The 17,160-nt window shown below is 44.1% G+C and overlaps 1 protein-coding gene across 1 annotated transcript in view; it reads right to left on the reverse strand.

Annotated features, from left to right (window-relative positions):
• Atxn10 (ataxin 10) overlaps nucleotides 1–12,776 on the reverse strand; it is a 141,997-nt gene extending 129,221 nt beyond the window's left edge. The window contains exon 1 of the mRNA XM_028878139.2: nucleotides 12,428–12,776. Within this exon, the coding sequence (XP_028733972.1) occupies nucleotides 12,428–12,543 (116 nt within the window). The 5' untranslated portion in view covers nucleotides 12,544–12,776. The remainder of the gene's footprint in view (nucleotides 1–12,427) is intronic.
• Between the last annotated feature and the right edge of the window lie 4,384 nt (nucleotides 12,777–17,160).

A 17,160-nucleotide genomic window follows, 5' to 3' on the forward strand; every position in this document is an offset into this window, starting at 1 on the left:
AAGGTGGTGCAAGCAAGTCTGTAGTGCCAGCATTTAGGAGCTAAGGCAGAAGGGCTGAGCTAAAGGACAGCATGGACTACACAGCAAGATCGTGTCACAAAAAACAAAACCAACACACAAACAGAAGGGCTGGAGAGATGGCTCAATGGTTAGCAGTGTTGGCTGGTCTTATAGAGGATGGGAGTCAATATCCACTATGGGCAGCTCACAACTGCATGTAATCCCAGCTCCCTTCTAGCCTCCATGGGCATGACACCTACAAGCACATACACAGACAGATATACTGATGTATATATATATATAAACAAGAGTCAGGTAGAGAGACTGACAAGAGCAAGAATGGTGGAGAAAAGTCTGACTTAACTGGTCAGAAAAAGGCTTGTCCTCCGAAAGTGAGTAGCATTTCTAACAAAACGTTTACTGAAATGTTATTCTGAATGGCACTGAGTTCACAGGTAAACCTGGGAAAAATATGTCTTTGTTGTTGCTGTTTTGATAATATACTGATACATTTCATCATGTAAGTCTTCTTTAATGTCTTTTGATAAAATTTCTATTCTCTCTGGTGAGCATGATCATGATAACGGTGACCAGGACAAAGACAGTAGCTAACATTTAAACTGTTCTTATCATGTGCTAGCCATTTTCTAGGGGTTGTACACATTAACTTCTCAGTGGCAATAAGGAACTATATCTTATCTAGTCTCACAGCCAGAGAACCTGGCTCAGCTGAATAACCTTTCAGTATCCTGACTCACAGACCACTGACCAAGCCCTTGAGTCCAGTGACCACTACAAAAGACCGGAAGAATGAAAGAGCGAAAATGCCCTTCTCAGGGTCCTGGTAGTCACAAACATACCCTTATTTGTTTTGATTTGCTGGGTGAAATTCTTTCCTGACTACTTCATCCACTTAAGATAACTGCTATGAGAAGTGGCCTCATGTTGAGCACTTCTGTATTTTGAAGCTGAGTCAGAACACCTTACCAAATAGCTCCATGTGTATTACAGCTCATGGAATAGGTAAAAATAAAGGAGACGGCCATCACATAATTCTTTTTATAGAGGAACTTGATGTTCTCTCAAACAATTGAACTGAATCATGGCTGAGTCAAAATGCCATATGGCATCTAAGCTGATGACCTGTCTGGGTTTTTTGTTGGGGGTAGGGGGCGGTGTTTTGTTCTTTTGGATCACTCAAAGACTAGCTGGCCACAGGCTCAGTAATATTTAGGGAAAATCCATGTGTATGAGTGTACACAGACAGATTTATATTTTACTCCTGTGGTATGCTGACCTCTGAGGGGCTTAATCTATTTGCTTTCTTCATGAAAGTTAGTCAACATATTTATGCAAGCAACTCAGAATCACAAGTCATTTTCTATCCCTTGAAATCATCCATCTGTTATAACTGATGTTTCCTATATATTTCTAATTAGAGTCTCTTCTGTGCTTTTATTTTATATATAATGGCTCGAGAAAATCATAAAAATACTATCAAATGCCCATTATGTGCTAGATGTGAATGTAAGAATTGGAATACAGAATTAAGTAAGAGTCCTGCCTCTGAGGGAATGGCAGGTAATTAAGTGCTTTTAATACTCTGTGGCCTTGAAAAGAGGCAAAAACACAGGACACAGACCTAGAAATCAAAAAGAATTCCAATATTATTTGTTATTTCTGTGCCACTATAACCAAATACCTAACAAAAACAACCTCTAAGAGGTAGGATTTCTGTTGGCTCACAACTTCAGAGGGTATGTAGACTCAGCCCATGGTCACCTGGCTCTAGAAGCTTGAGTGGAACATCCTGTTGGCAGAAGCATGTAGTAGAGAACAATCTCATGGCAGACAGGAAGCAAAGAAAAGGAAACACATAAGAGGACCAGAGCATAATATAGCCTCTAGGGTAGCATTTCTCAACCTGTGGGTCACAACCCCTCCAGCAAACCTCTATCTCCAAAAATATTTACAGTAGAATTCATAACAGTAGCAAAATTACAGTTATAAAGCTGCAACGAAAACAATTTTATGGTTGGGGGTCACCATAACATGAGGAACTCTGTTAAAGGGTCGCAGCATTAGGAAGGTTCATATCCTCAGTGACCTACTTCTTCCAACTAGGCCCCACCTCCTCCTTTTTACTACCTCTCAATAATACAATCATGTGATAAATCCATCAAGTGGATAATCCATTGATCAAAGCAATCAGGATCCAATCAATTCCCAAAACCCATCAGCTAGCAATCAAGTCCTCACTCAATACATGACTAGTGGTAGTCATCTCATACTTGAACCATAACAAAATGAGAACTGAAATGGTAAATAAATTATGAAGAAAAATTACAAGTCTGTATGTACAAAGAGATCAAGAAGGTTTGAAGCATTTACAAATTCAATGTCATAACACTTGTGCTATTTCTTTGTTAGTAATTGGAAGCAAGCCAAATAGAATTCCTTTTACTATTTACTTATTTACAAAAATAAACTATATTTGCCCCACAAAATATTTGGCAAATTCCTTAATCTTCATTGTCAAATTGATTGGATCTGGAATCATTCTAGGAGACACACTTCTAGGCATGTCAATGAAAGTATCTCTGGAGAGGTTTAACTGAGGAAGACTTGACACCCAAACTGTAGGAGAGGGAAAAAAAAAAAGAAAGAGAGAGAGAGAGAAATCCAGAAAGCACCAGCATTACCTCCACCCCCTCCCCCGATTCCTCACAACAATGTGAGCAGTGGTTCACAGGTGTGGTAATTTGAATGTAACTGGCCCCTTAAACTCATAGGAAGCAGTTTTATTAGGAAATGTGGCTTTGATGGAGTAGGTGTGGCCTTGTAGGAGGAAGTGTGTCACTGTGCAGGTGGGCTTGAGGTCTCCTATGCTCAAGATATACCTAGTGTCAGTCCACTTCCTGTTGCCTTGGGATCAAGATGTAGAATTCTCAGCTCCTTCTCCAGCACCACACTGCCTGCACACCACCATGCTTCCCACCATGACAATAACGGACTAAACCTCTGCAATGCAAGCCACCCCAATTAAATGTTTTCCTCTTTAAGAGTTCCTGTGGTCATGGTGTCTCTCCACAGCAACAGAAACTCTAAGACAGGGTCCTACCACTATGCCTGCATGATGCAATGACGAACTATATTCAGTGAGTCAACGTCTTAAGATGCTTTTTGGCAGGTATTTGGCCACAGCAAGGAGAAAAACAACATAGGTAGTTAAACAAATATTAAATTAGCATGGTACCCTGAACAGCTTTTTAGTGTTAAAAATAATTATTATTGACTAGCACTGATAAGAAGTGATTTTTTTTTCCTCAATGGAGCCAATTGGTGTATCCTCAATGTTCTATTCAATTCAGTGTTTACTGAATTTACCTGCCAGCAGGTGCCCCAAACACAATGGTTCCTGCCCTCAAAAAGAGTGGTATCTAATAGGAAAAGACTGGTAGAGAAAGGGAATTCTATTATAATGAGCTAGAAATGTGGCCTGGTTGATAAGGTAACAAACCTGAAAACCTGAGTTCAATTCCCAGGCCCCCCATGGTGAAAAGAACTCAAACATGCCCCCACCCTAGAAAAGGGGCATTCCACTATGAAATGAAGAGACAGTGAGGGAAGTTCACACTTTCACACCTCAAAATTCAGTTTGTTTGGCTATAAAAATTAAAAATTTATACCTAACTTACAAACAAGATATATACCTTCACACACAGAAATGCAATGGGAAGACTCCACTACAGACAAGTCTGAAACTAAAAGGCCAACATATCCACCTTGAAGACTGATGGAGTAGACCATCTCAGACCAAAGAAAACCTAAGCAGAAGAGCAGGCTCGGGTGGCCTCAGGCCCCACCTGGACCCAGCCAGCCAATGACATCAGGATCAATTTTCAACCAATGACAACAGGCTAATCAACTACTTAAACCATGCATCTTCAGAAGGATGAATTAGAGATACAGTTCACGTTTCCTGGGGAATTAAGACTCAGCTGTCCATAGCAGTTCTCAGCCCCACAAGGCATTATTACATTAGTTGTCTTATCTTTTTCCCTAGATTTTCATTCATTCACACATCAGTTGGCTCAGCTCAGCCTCTGGAAACATAAAGCAAGCACTGTCTAGCATAGAGAAAGTGTCCATGAAGCAAAACCCCCAAGCACCAGATCACTAACAACATTAACGATACCCAAACCTACTTTTCTTACAGCAAATTTTACTATTTAATTTTTTTTTGTGATATATATTTTTTATTTTACAGTATCATTCAGTTCTACATATCAGCCATGGGTTCCCCTATTCTCCCCCCTCCCACGCCCTCCCTTTACCCCCAGCCCACCCTCCATTCCCACCTCCTCCAGGACAAGTCCTCCCCCGAGGACTGTGATCAACTTGATAGACTCAGTCCAGGGAGGTTCAGTCCCTTCCTCCCAGACTAAGCCAAGTGTCCCTGCATAAGTTCCAGGTTTCAGACAGCCAACTCATGCAATGAGCACAGGAGTTGGTCCCACTGCCTAGATGCCTCCCAAACTGATCAAGCCAATCAACTTTCTCACCTATTCAGAGGGCCTGATCCAGCTGGGAGCCCCTCAGCCTTTGGTTCATAGTTCATGTGTTTCCATTCATTTGGCTATTTTTTTTCAATAATTGAGTAAAACTGAAATTTATTATATGCCACAGTCGTCCTAGGGACCTCCATGCTATATATATAGCCTCTATGGTTCTATGGGTTGTGGTCTGATTGTTCTTTATTTTATATCTAGAATCCACCAATGAGTGAGTACATACCATAACTGTCTTTCTGGGTTTGGGTTACCTCACTCAGGATGATTTTTTCTAGTTCCATCCATTTGCCTGCAAATTTCATGCTTTCATTGTTTTTCTCTGCTGAGTAGTACTCCATTGTGTATATGTACCACATTTTTTTCATCCATTCTTCCGTTGATGGGCATCTAGGTTGTTTCCAGGTTCTGGCTATTACAAATAGTGCTGCTATGAACATAGCTGAGCATGTATCTTTATGGTATAAATCAGCATTCCTTGGGTAGATGCCCAAGAGTGGGATGGCTGGGTCTTGAGGTAGTTCGATTCCTAATTTTCTGAGAAACCACCATACTGATTTCCACAGTGGTTGTACAAGCTCACATTCCCACCAACAGTGGAGGAGTGTTCCCTTTGCTCCACATCCTCTCCAACATTGGTTGTCATTGGTGTTTTTGATCTTAGCCATTCTAACAGGTGTAAGGTGGTATCTCAGAGTCGTTTTGATTTGCATTTCTCTGATGATTAAGGATGTTGAGCATTTCTTTAAATGTCTTTCAGCCATTTGTAGTTCTTGTTTTGTGAATTCTCTGTTTAGCTCTTTAGCCCATTTTTTAATTGGACTGTTCAGTGCTTTGATGTCTAGTTTCTTGAGTTCTTTATATATTGTGGAGATCAATCCTGTCAGATGTGGGGTTGGTGAAGATCTTTTCCCAATCTGTTGGCTGTCTTTTTGTCTTATTGACTGTGTCTTTTGCCCTGCAAAAGCTTCTCAGTTTTGAGAGGTCCCATTTATTAATGGTTGTGCTCAGGGTCTGTGCTGTCGGTGTTTTATTTAGGAAATGGTCTCCGGTGCCAATGCGTTCAAGAGTGCTTCCTATTTTCTTTTCTATTAAGTTTAGTGTAACTGGGTTTATGTTTAGGTCTTTGATCCACTTGGACTTGAGTTTTGTGCATGGTGACAGATATGGATCTATTTGTAATCTTTTACATATTGACATCCAGTTATGCCAGCACCATTTGTTGAAGATACTTTCTTTGTTCCATTGTATAGTTTTGGCTCCTTTGTCAAAAACCAGGTGTTCATATGTGCATGGATTAATGTCACGGTCTTCAATTCGATTCCATTGGTCCGTATGTCGGTTTTTATACCAGTACCAAGCTGTTTTTATTACTATAGCTCTATAGTAGAGTTTGAGGTCCGGGATGGTGATGCCTCCAAGGGTTGCTTTATCGTATAGGATTCTTTTAGCTATCCTGGGTACTATTTAATTTTTAATATTTTTTATTTGTGCATACAAACTAATAAATAAGTGAGCAAGCATGCAAGTACATGTGTGCCACGGCACACATGTGGAGGTCTATGCTGGCTACTTTTTATGTCAACTTGACACAGGCGAGTCATTTTGGAAGAGGTAGAACGTCAATTGAGAAAATGCCCCACCAGACTGGCCTGTGGGCAAGCTTGTGGTACATTTTGTTGACTGATGATTAATGTGGGTGGGCCTAACCAAAGAGTGCAACCCATGGGTGGGTAGTCCAGAATAGTATAAGGAAGCAAGCTGAGCAAGCCAGCAAGCAACACTCCTCTCCATGGCCTCTGGTTCAGTTCCTGCCTTAAGTTTCTGCCCTGACTGCCCTTCATGACAGATTGTGATTGAAACATAGAGGCTGAAATAAACCTTCTCCTTCCCAAGCTGCTTTTGGTCATGGTGTTTATCACAGCAACAGACACCTTAACTATGCTAAGGTCAAAGAATGACTTTTGGGAGCGGGTCTCTTTCCACCTCATTTCTAAGTCACGATCTTTCTTGTTTCTGCAGTGTTGCTAACTGGCCCACAAGCTTCTTACAGATTCTCCTTTCTCTGCCTCCCATCTTGCCATAGGAGTCCTGGAGCGCTAGAATTACAGATACACACCCAGCTTTTACCTGGATTCTGGGGATCGTGTCATTAGACTAGCATGACAAGTGCTTTTACCCACTGAACCACCTTGCCACCCAAAGTTCAGTATGTACATTTTTCCCACCAGTAGTAACACTTAAGTTGTAAGTAGAAAAAGCCAGTGACAGTTGCTCAAATAAAACAGGAAATTAATCTACATGCAGAAAACTGCAGTAATACAGCCCATCTAGATATGGCACATTCCCAGAGAAGTTCCCTTCCTCTTTCCCTGCTAATCCCACTTTCCTTTGGCAGCCACTGTTCAGGTGTGTATTATCTATCACTCACGTAGACTAGTAGACCAGCTGGTAAAAGTCTAGGCTTTGTAACTGGCTTTCTTCATTCAGTGTTTCGGGAATTCTTCCATGTTGCTCTGTGTCAGCAGTTCATTACTTTTCATTGCAGAAGTGTTAGCCATCCTCCCAATGATGGACATTTAAGTTGCTTCCATTTATTTAATCATATTAGTTAAGTTGCTATGAACATTCTTTAACAAGTGTCTTGTGGACACACATTTTTGTTTAACTTTATGAAAACCTGCTAGTATGTTTCCCAAAGCAGTTACATCTTTTATAATCCCACCAATAACAGGTAAGAGTTCCTGCTGTTCCACAATCTCACAAAATGTTGATGTTGTCATTTTAAATTTAGCCATGCTAATCAGCACACAGTTTATTGTTGCTGTTCTGAGAGGTTACAGTTGGTTAGTTGTTTTTAAATTTTTTGTCTAATTTTTATGTGGATGAGTGTTCTGCCTTCAAGTTTGTATGTACACCCACGCCTGGCCCAAGGAGGCCAGGAGAAAGCCTTGGATCCTGCGGGGCTGGAGTTACAGACAGTTGTGAACATTCATGTGGGTGCTGGGAACTGAACCCAGGTCCTCTGGAAGAGCAGTCAGTGCTCCTAAACGCTGAGCCATCTCTCCAGCCATAGTCTTATTCTATATCCCAGGCTGGCCTATCCCTGTAGCTTGCCATGTTGGCTACTTTTAAGTCTACAATTCAACAGATTTAATTTCATTCACAACTCAACAGCCATCACTACTACCTATTTCTAAAACTTAAATATCCAAACTTGAAAATTTTAATCATTAAGTAGTAACTTTCTATTTCTTGCTGCCCAAAATCTGATATCCTCTAAATCCACTTCTCTAGGAATCTAACCTATAGTTCATAAATGGAATTATGCAATATTTATCTTTTTACAATTCCTTTAATTTCTTGGTGATAATCTATGCTTAGCTTTTTGAAGAACCATCAAATTGATTTCCATGTTGGCCACAACATTCTACATTCTCACCAACAATGTATTTTGAGCTGGGAATGTAATTCAGTAGCAGAATACTTAACTCAAAAGTGCAAGGCTCAATGTTCAATACCCAAAACCATCAAAAATTTCAGGGATCAGTTTCCATACATCTTCACTGATGCTTGTTCTTTCCCATTTTTTAGGTAACAGCCAACCAAAAGGGTGTAAAGTGGTATCTCACTATGGTGTCCACTGCTTTTCACTGGTGGCCACCCAATCACATTGAGTGCTGATTAACACTGACTGGCATTTATACAGCTCCATTAAAGCACAAGAGGTATTGCCTAAGTTTTAAAATGGACTACCTTTCAAATGAATTGTAGAAATACTTTATACATTCTGAAACCATCTTTTGTTAAATATATGTGTAATAAATACTTTAGTCTGTGCCTTGTCACATTGTCTTCTTACAGGGTTTCTCTGTGTAGCCCTGGCTGTCCTGGAACTCGCTTTATAGACCAGGCTGGCCTTGAACTCAGAGATCCGCCTCTCTCTGCCTCTCAAGTGCTGGAATTAAAGCATGTGCCACCACCGCCTGGCCATCACTTTGTCTTCTTAATGCTATCTTTTGGTCAAGTGTTTAATTTTAAGTCTAGATGGATAAAGTATTTTACTTAAATTGGATAATGTTATTATGTCTTAGATAAATGATTGCTTAGTGACAGAGGTAGGGGCAGCTATGAGTTTATGAAGTGTGAATGTGAACAAAATACAATGACATTATGTATGAAAACATAATAAACCCCATTATTTTGTACTATTTGTACTACTAAAAGAGACTGTTTTTTTTTTTAAGTCTGCCTAGGTCAGAATGATACCAATTAGATACTTAGATCTATATTCCATGTTGAAATTTTTTTCTGAATGGTCCAAGGTGTAGGTCAAGTTTCATTTTATTCTGATTAATAGACAAATAGTTGTTCCCTCCTTACTAATAATATACTTTAAGTTGATTTGGGTTTTAAATTTATAAATACTTTATAAAGGAACTATAGCCAGAAATAGCTTTAATGTTTTCACATACAATATTCAGCATTCAATAAAAAGAACCAAATAAACATACACATACACATACACATACACATACACACACACACACACACACACACACACACACACGATAAAAACTAACAATAAAAAGTTATCAGGTCCAGTCTTTATAATCATTATGCTTAAGAATTAAATGAGAACATCAATTAGTTAGTATAGGAATATAAAAACAGATATACTAATTCAAAAATACAATACATAACATAATGATGGCAGGTTTGATGAAGAAAAGAGGATTAGAAAACTAGAAGGTAAATTAAAAGAAAAACTTTAGGCAGAAATTTGAAAAGAAAAAAAAAAGTTTAGGAACTAGAAAGATTCCCTTGAAACATCTGGAGTCTATGCTACAAAACAACAGATTTACCCAAAGACACAAAAACACAGCACCTGCTGCTCTTGCAGAGGACCTGAGTTCAGTTCCTAGCACCAACATCAGATGGCTCACACCCCCTGCATAACTCCACTTCCAGGAGACCCACAGGCACCTCCACACATGCACATACCTAGAAACAGACAGAAAAAAGTCTCTTTCTCTAGATGGCTCAGCAGTTAAGAGCACTAGCTGCTCTTCCAGAATTCAACTCCCAGTGCTCACATGGAGGCTCACAACTGTCTATAATGGGATCTTATGCCCTCTTCTAGTGTACACACATACATGCGGACAAAACACCCAAATACATAAATAAATCTTCAAAAAAAAAAAAAAAAACAATTGGATGACAAGGCAGAGCCAGAATCAAGAACTCTGCACCATCACACAACTGCATTCTCCTTCCGAGCACCTACCCACCAGTTCATCCTTCCTGATCCCCAAACTGCCTGAAACAGGGACACTGTTCCACAGAAACAGCAACCAAACCTCAGAAGCATCTCATCTTCACCCCACAACAATCCAGTGATCCCTGAGGACTTCCTACTCAATCTTACAGCTCCTCAACATCTACCCTATCCTTCCCACAATGTCCTAATCTGGGCATATTGTTCCCGGGACTTCTGCAACAGCTGCGAAAACCTAAACACCCCTCCAGCTTCACCCCTCGACCTCTGCTTCTCTGTTCTCTGTCATCCCCAACAACGGCAATCAGAAGACTTTCCTCACCTCACAAACAGATTTTATCAAACCACTTCTTTTAATGAAACCATCAGTGGTTTCCCATAACTCCTCTCAGGACAGACCAAGTCAAGAAAGCTACGGGCCTTAATCTTCTCAACAAGTTACATAAAGGAAACCAATGTTCAGGAATTGGCCAAGACATATCTGTGTTGTTTCTCTGCAACTCTACAAAATCAGTATATGACCCTTTCACAGACACTGTCTTTTCTAGCTAGCCCTCAAATCTCTAGTAATTTTACAGGTGTACGCCCATGTATACCATATGCATGCCTGATACCCACAGAGGCCGGAGGGGACATCAAATCCCCTCGAGCTGGAGTTACAGATGGTCCTGAGCCACCATATGGGTTCTAGGAACCAAACCCTGGTCCTCTGGAAAAGCAGCAACTGCTCTGAACCACTGAGCCATCTTCCCAGGCCCTCTCCAGTTATCTGTCTTTCCTGGCCCTGGGAGGCAGCATCTTGACTGTGTGGATCTCTACAGTATGTTTCCACAGCAATCCCCAAGTATGTTTGATGAAAGGAATGATGTCACATTTGTTTTTGTGACCTCAGCCCCCTGCAAAGACTGTTTCGTGGTGCTCAATATATGGTTAACCATTAAGGTATAGTACCTGGATGGTACAGACAGGCCCAAGCATCAGATCAACCAACATTATGAAATGTCACACTGATCAGCATCCTACCCACAAACCCAAGCAGCAGTGCCCTGGGGCCTTCAACACCCTTTTAGATGCACACTCTTCTACTATGGCTGCAGATGGAAAGGTGCTCAGACCAGGATCTTTTGTTGTTGCTGCTGCAGTTGGGTTGGTTGGTTTGTCTGTTTCGATATAGGGAGGGTATCACGATGTTGACCAGTCTGGCCTTGAACTCAGAGATCCACCTGCCTCTGCCTCCTGGATGCTGGAATTGAAGACCTGTGCCACTATACCTGATGCAGTTATCTATCTTTATTTATTTGTTGGTTGGTTGGTTTGGTTTGGTTTGGTTTGGTTTGGTTTTTCAGCACAGGGTTTGTTTATTGATTCATTTATTTTGGTTTCTTAACACAGGGTTTCTCTGTGTAGCCTTGGCTATCCTGGAACTCTGTAGACCAGGTTGACCTCAAACTCGCAGAGATCAACCCGCCTCTGCCTCCCGAGTGCTGGGATTAAAGTATGTTTTTTTTAAAAAGAAAAGTTCCAGCAAGTACTAAACCTACCCAAGCCTATGTGCTCTTTCCACTCTGCTCCCTGCTCTTTGTCCACACACTGTGACTGCATGTTATCTCCCTACAAGAGAGAACAAGGAAACTATTGTTTACAGATTAGAGATGGGCTGACGGTGGGCTCTGGCTGGACTTTGGCCTCCAGCTGCCCCAGACATGCCGTTCCTGTTCTTCCTTACTCAAGTCCAGCTGGGAGCTATTTTGCCAACATGTCGCAGAAATCTGTATTTTTTGTATGTGATTCCTACTTTTATAGACTCGTTTTAAAATAAAACACATTTTTATAAGAGAAGAGAGAGAGAGAACGAACAAGGGTTCTGAGTCCTCGCACTCCAATAACTAAGCACATACTTGGTACAGGGGAGACCATGACTGTGAAGAGAAAATGCTAATGCGTGTTTAGTGCCAGGTGTCAGGCATGTCCTAAGGATGTAACATGCATAATCTCACTAAGTCCTCACTACCATGCCACTAAGGAGCAATCATCCAATATCGTTTCCGTCAAACAGAAGGGAAACTGCAGCACCAACAACACTACAAAATCCCAACAGGCACTGACAGCCTCGCATACTTCGGTTTCCACGTCTTTCTTCATCGCAGCATCGAAAACGATCATCCCTATTTCCCATTTCTGAAGGCCAGAAACAGAAAGGTCAGAGGCCATGTGGAGCAGATGTCAAGAAGCCAGTCCGGATCTGCAGGCTCCTGGGCTTCTCCCTTTAACCCAGTGGCAGAAGCAAGCCTGAACACGCCTCTCCCCGGCCACCGCCCTCAGGGCCCCGCCTGAGGAGCCAAACCAACAGCTTCCTCCCTGCCAGCTTGGGGACCAGCCCTGCCACCGCCTGCCCCCCTCAGAGCCTGGGCAAAGCCTCGTCCGGAGCAGGCCTAGGCGCGCGCCACAGAGCCACAACCCGCGCGGGGGCCGAACCTGGCTCGCCCGCCCGCCCCGCCTCGCTCGCCCGCCCGCCCGCAGCCCGGAGCCCCTGCAACGGCTCCTCTTCCTCCCCAGCCAGCAGCCCCTGCGCAGTTACCGGTTCCGCTGCTCCTTGAAGAGCGCGGTGAGGGCACGCAGGGCCTCCAGGTCCTGGATGGGCGCGGGCACCATGACGCCCGACAGCCGGGCGGGTGGCATCCTGGGCGCCGCCATCTTGCCACTCGCTCTGAGCCAAGCCTTGACGAGGCGGAGAGAAGAGCGGGAGAAGAGGGGGGGAAAAGACAGACGACGGGCGCGGAGATGGGGACGCGGTCCGCACAGCTCTGGCTTTTCCGCAGCCCGCGTCACCCAGATCCCGTGCGGCTGCAAGGCAGAGAGCGCGAGACTAGCCGGCTAGCCTCGGGCGGAGAGGACAACGCGGCGCAGCAGGGGGAGGGGGGCGAGGGCGGAAGTCCCGCCCGAGGGGAGGGGGCCCAGCGGAAGTCCTGCTTCTGCATGGGGAAGAGGGGCGGGGGGTCTTGGGGTCCTCAGTGGGGCGTCGGGGGCAAAGACGCCCCCCAGAGGACAGAATCCTGGGCCGAGGGGGCGCGGAGATGGGATGGTGGGCTGTAGAGGGTCCTAGAGAATGAGTGTCTTGTCAGGGACAGATGTTCACCCAGAGGCAGGTCCTCCCTGGGTGGAGCCCGCCTGCAGAGGTTCCCTCTAGGGAAGGGTAACGAGCATAAGCGGTGCCCCCAAGATAATGGATGCTGTCCCCTGAGGGGTCATGAGAAGGAGGCCCCTTCAGAAGGGAGGAGAAGGGATACTGGCCAGAGGTGCCACCATGGGAGGGGACCTGGAAAGGATGCTTCCCCTCAGGGGATATGTTTCGGGGCCACCTCATCCCATTGCAAGAGAATGAGGGAATAGAGACTCCCTCCAGGGAAGGGATGCTAGATTAAAGTGCCCCATGGAGGGGGGCCTGAAATGGAGATTTCCCCCATGGGGAAAGGATGCTGGCTACCTAGAGCCTGTGGAAGACGACTTTGGACAGAGGTTCCCCCCTCAAGGGAAGAGGACCCTGAACAGCAGTGTCCCCTTGGGGAAAAAACCAGGAAGAAGGCTCCTCCCACAGGAGAGGATGCTGGGGAAAAGTATCTCCAGGAGTGCTGTATTCGTTTCTTATGGCAGCCACAAAAATGCCTGGAAAAAAGCAGCTTTAAAAAGGATAGGTTTGTTTTGGCTCACGGGTTGAGGGTCCAGGCCAACCTGGTGGGGACTCGTGGCAGAGTGCTGGAGGCAGCTGCTCGCGCTGCATCCACAGCCAGAAAGCAGACACAGATGGATGGATGCTGGTGCACGACTTGGCTTTCTTTTTTTTTATACAGACCATGGAATTGTACCACCCACATTTGGGGGGCAGGTTTTCACACAGTTAACCTAATCTATATAATCCTTCACAAACATGCTCAGAGGCTTGTCTTTTTGGTGATTCTAGAGCTTGTCAAATTGACCATTAATCCTAGCCATCGCAACAGGGAACCTGGAGAGGAGGCTCCCTCCAGGGGAGAGGATGCTTGCCAGAAATTTCCCCATACGAGGGATGGAGTACTTTCTAGAGCCGGTGGTGGCAAATGCCTTTAATCCCAGGGAGAGGCAGGCAGATGTCTGTGAGTTCAAGGCTGGCCTGGTCTACAAAGCGAGTTCCAGGACAGCTCTGTTACACAGAGAAACCCTGTCTCAAAATACACACACATATGCACACAAAATCAAACCATATCCCCATAAGAGGCAACCAGGGGCAGAAGGCAAAGATGCAAAGGAGGCCTCCTTAGGAAAAGATACTGCTGGTGCTCTGTGTGTGTGTGTGTGTGTGTGTGTAGGGGGGGTCCAAGGCAAAAGATCCCCCTGAGAACGTAGAAGACCTGGATCCTCACATTTAAGTGTTTTAATCTGTGCTCCTCCCTAGGTGAAGCAACCTGTCACCAGTCGCCAAGTCTCGGTCTCGGACCCTGAAGGCTGGCCACATTGTGCTTTCTTATCATCTACTGATAATACTTGTCACATGTCAAGTACTTAGAATAGCTCATCAAGGTTGTAAAACACAGAGGACCAGCAAAATAGCTCACACTGCCAAGCTGACGCCCCTGGGACCATATGGCAGAAGAGGACCAACTCGCACACATTGTTCTTTGACCTCTATTCCTATACCCCCACACACATACACACACACACACACACACACACACACACACGAGTGAAAAAAACCCACCACACAATTCGAAGTTGTCTTAGTCACTGTTCTTTTGCTATGAAGACATACCATGGCCAAGGAAACACTTATAAAAGAAATCATTTAACCAGGGTATAGCTCACAGTTTCAGAGGGTTAGTCCATGATCATCATTACAGACAGCATGGAAGCAGGCAGGCATGGCGCTGGAGAAGTCGCTGAGAGCTATATCCTGATCCACAAGCAGACAGAAGCGGGGCAGGAGAGGGAGGGAGGGAGGGAGGGAGGGAGAACTGGGTCTGGCATGGCCTACAGGGGCCATTCTTATTCAAACCACTGCAGAAGTTTAAAAAAAAAAAAAAAAAAAAAAAAAAAAAAGCTCAATGAATGTATTTCACCGGAATTAGCTGATGTTGATAACCCATATATTTTCTTTCCACCACCCTTTACTGATTGTACTATAATATCCAAGAATTGTTGTCAAACCCTGTACTGGGAACTAGACACACAAAGATTGGCAGAAGATGACCTAAGCCTGAAGGAACTCACAGACTAGAGGAGAGAAACAGAAGGAAATGTACTGGAGCAAATTGCTGTGATTGACAGCTCTCCTAAGTACTAGTGCTCACTTCACATATGTGATAAGTTTTGAATCCCTGGTTATTGGATATCTGCCGCTGCCGATATAATAAGCCAATCAAACCGAATTGATAAATCCATGTTTAATGAACAGAGCAAAGCAACTCCTGGGTGACCCGAAGGAGGGCAGGAGAGGAATCGTGTGGCAAGTATGGCTACCAGGTCTTAAGTGGGCCTGTAGGCATGGTCTTGAGCAGCCCCTGGGGGAGGAGCTGACCCTTGGTGAGCTTTCTGAGGGGAGGGTCTGCTGCTTGGCAGCTTTTTGAGGGGGCGGGATCTGGAATGGGAGGAGTGAGACCTGAACATGCAATAGGGCCCCAAGCTGGAGATCTCAACCACATGTAACTATAAACAACACTAAGGGTCAAGTATCATCAGTCTCCTCCATTTCACTAACTCTACATTCATCCATTCCTCAACTGTCCCTATGTGACTGACTAGGTGCCAGATGGCCAGGCAGGCAGGCTCAGGACAATTTATAGAGTGTTATTTCCAGGTTAACCAAGGCAAACTTGCCGATTTTCTCTTGAGGACTGGTAGATAATAAAACATACTTCTTACATATGAAGGTCTTCACCCTTAGTTTCCTCTCTTCTATTGTGAAAGAAAAACTTCAGGCATGCTTCAAGAAAATGTCCATCCCGTCTCCCTCCCCACCCTGTCTTAGTTAGGGTTAGTATTACTGTGATAAAACACCACGACCAAAAGCAAGTTGGGAAGGAAAATGTTTATTTGGCTTATGTTTCCACATCACTGTTCATCACTGAAGGAAGTCAGGACAGGAACTCAAGCAGGGCAGGAACCCAGAGGCAGGCGCTGATGCAGAGGCCATGGAGGAGTGCTGCTTACTGGCTTATTCCCTATGGCTTGCTCAGCCTGCTTTCTTTCTTTTTGTTTGTTTGTTTGTTTGTTTGTTTGTTTTGTTTTTTGAGACAGGGTTTCTCTGTGTAGTTTTGGAGCCTGTCCTGGATCTCGCTCTGTAGACCAGGCTGGCCTCAAACTCATACAGATCTGCCTGGCTCTGCCTCCCAAGTGCTGGGATTAAAGGCGTGCGCCCCGGCTCAGCCTCCTTTCTTATAGAACCTTGAACCACCAGCCCCCAGGATGGTCCCACCCACAATGGTCTGCCTCCTCTTTACCCCTCCCCCCATCAGCCACTAGTTAAGAAAATGTCCCCACAGACTTGCCCTACAGCCCAATCTTATGAAGGCATTTTTTTCAATTGAGGTTCCCTCCTCTCTGATGACTCTAGCTTGTGTCAAGTTGACATAAAACTATCCAGCATACCCCCTCTATTCACATTTTCTGAAAAAATTGCTATGGGCTCCTTATTTATCTCTTGGTTACATTCTAAATTAAAAAAAAAAAAAAACACCTCACTATTTCACTCTGTTCAAAACCGCTGATGGATTTGCATTACATCAGTTGTTGTTTTTTAAATTGCAATTCCCTAAATGGTTAGCTAACTTCCTCCCCACAATCCACCATTATCCCATCTTCTCAGTTCTTCCTCGTCTGTTTTGCTTCAGCCAACTGGCCTCAGGAAAGTTGCCCTCTACCACAGAACTTTGTACACTTTGTACCTTTTGCATAGGATCCCTCCCCATAGAAACCTATATGACATGCTTCCTTCAACTGTCTGCTCAAATACCTTCTTCTTTTCCTTCCCTCCCCACCACCCACACTTTCCTTTTTTTTTATGCTTATTTTTTACTTACAAGTATGTGTGTGAGCCTCCATGAGTATCTGTGCAAGAGCCTGAAGAGATCAGAAGAGGTCATCAGACACCCTGGAACCAGAGTTCCAGGGGTTTATGAGTCACCACGTGGATGCTGGGAACAGAACCCAGTCCTCTGGAAGAGCAGCACACATTCTTAACCACTGAGCCATCTCTCCAGTCCCAAAAATAGACTGTCACTTCCTGCGCGTCAGTGTTACTGGCATTTGAACCTAGGTAGGGCCTTGTACTTGCTAGGTGAG

The sequence above is a fragment of the Peromyscus leucopus genome, chromosome 20, assembly GCF_004664715.2.
Source record: "Peromyscus leucopus breed LL Stock chromosome 20, UCI_PerLeu_2.1, whole genome shotgun sequence".
NCBI classification, from domain to species: Eukaryota; Metazoa; Chordata; class Mammalia; order Rodentia; family Cricetidae; genus Peromyscus; species Peromyscus leucopus.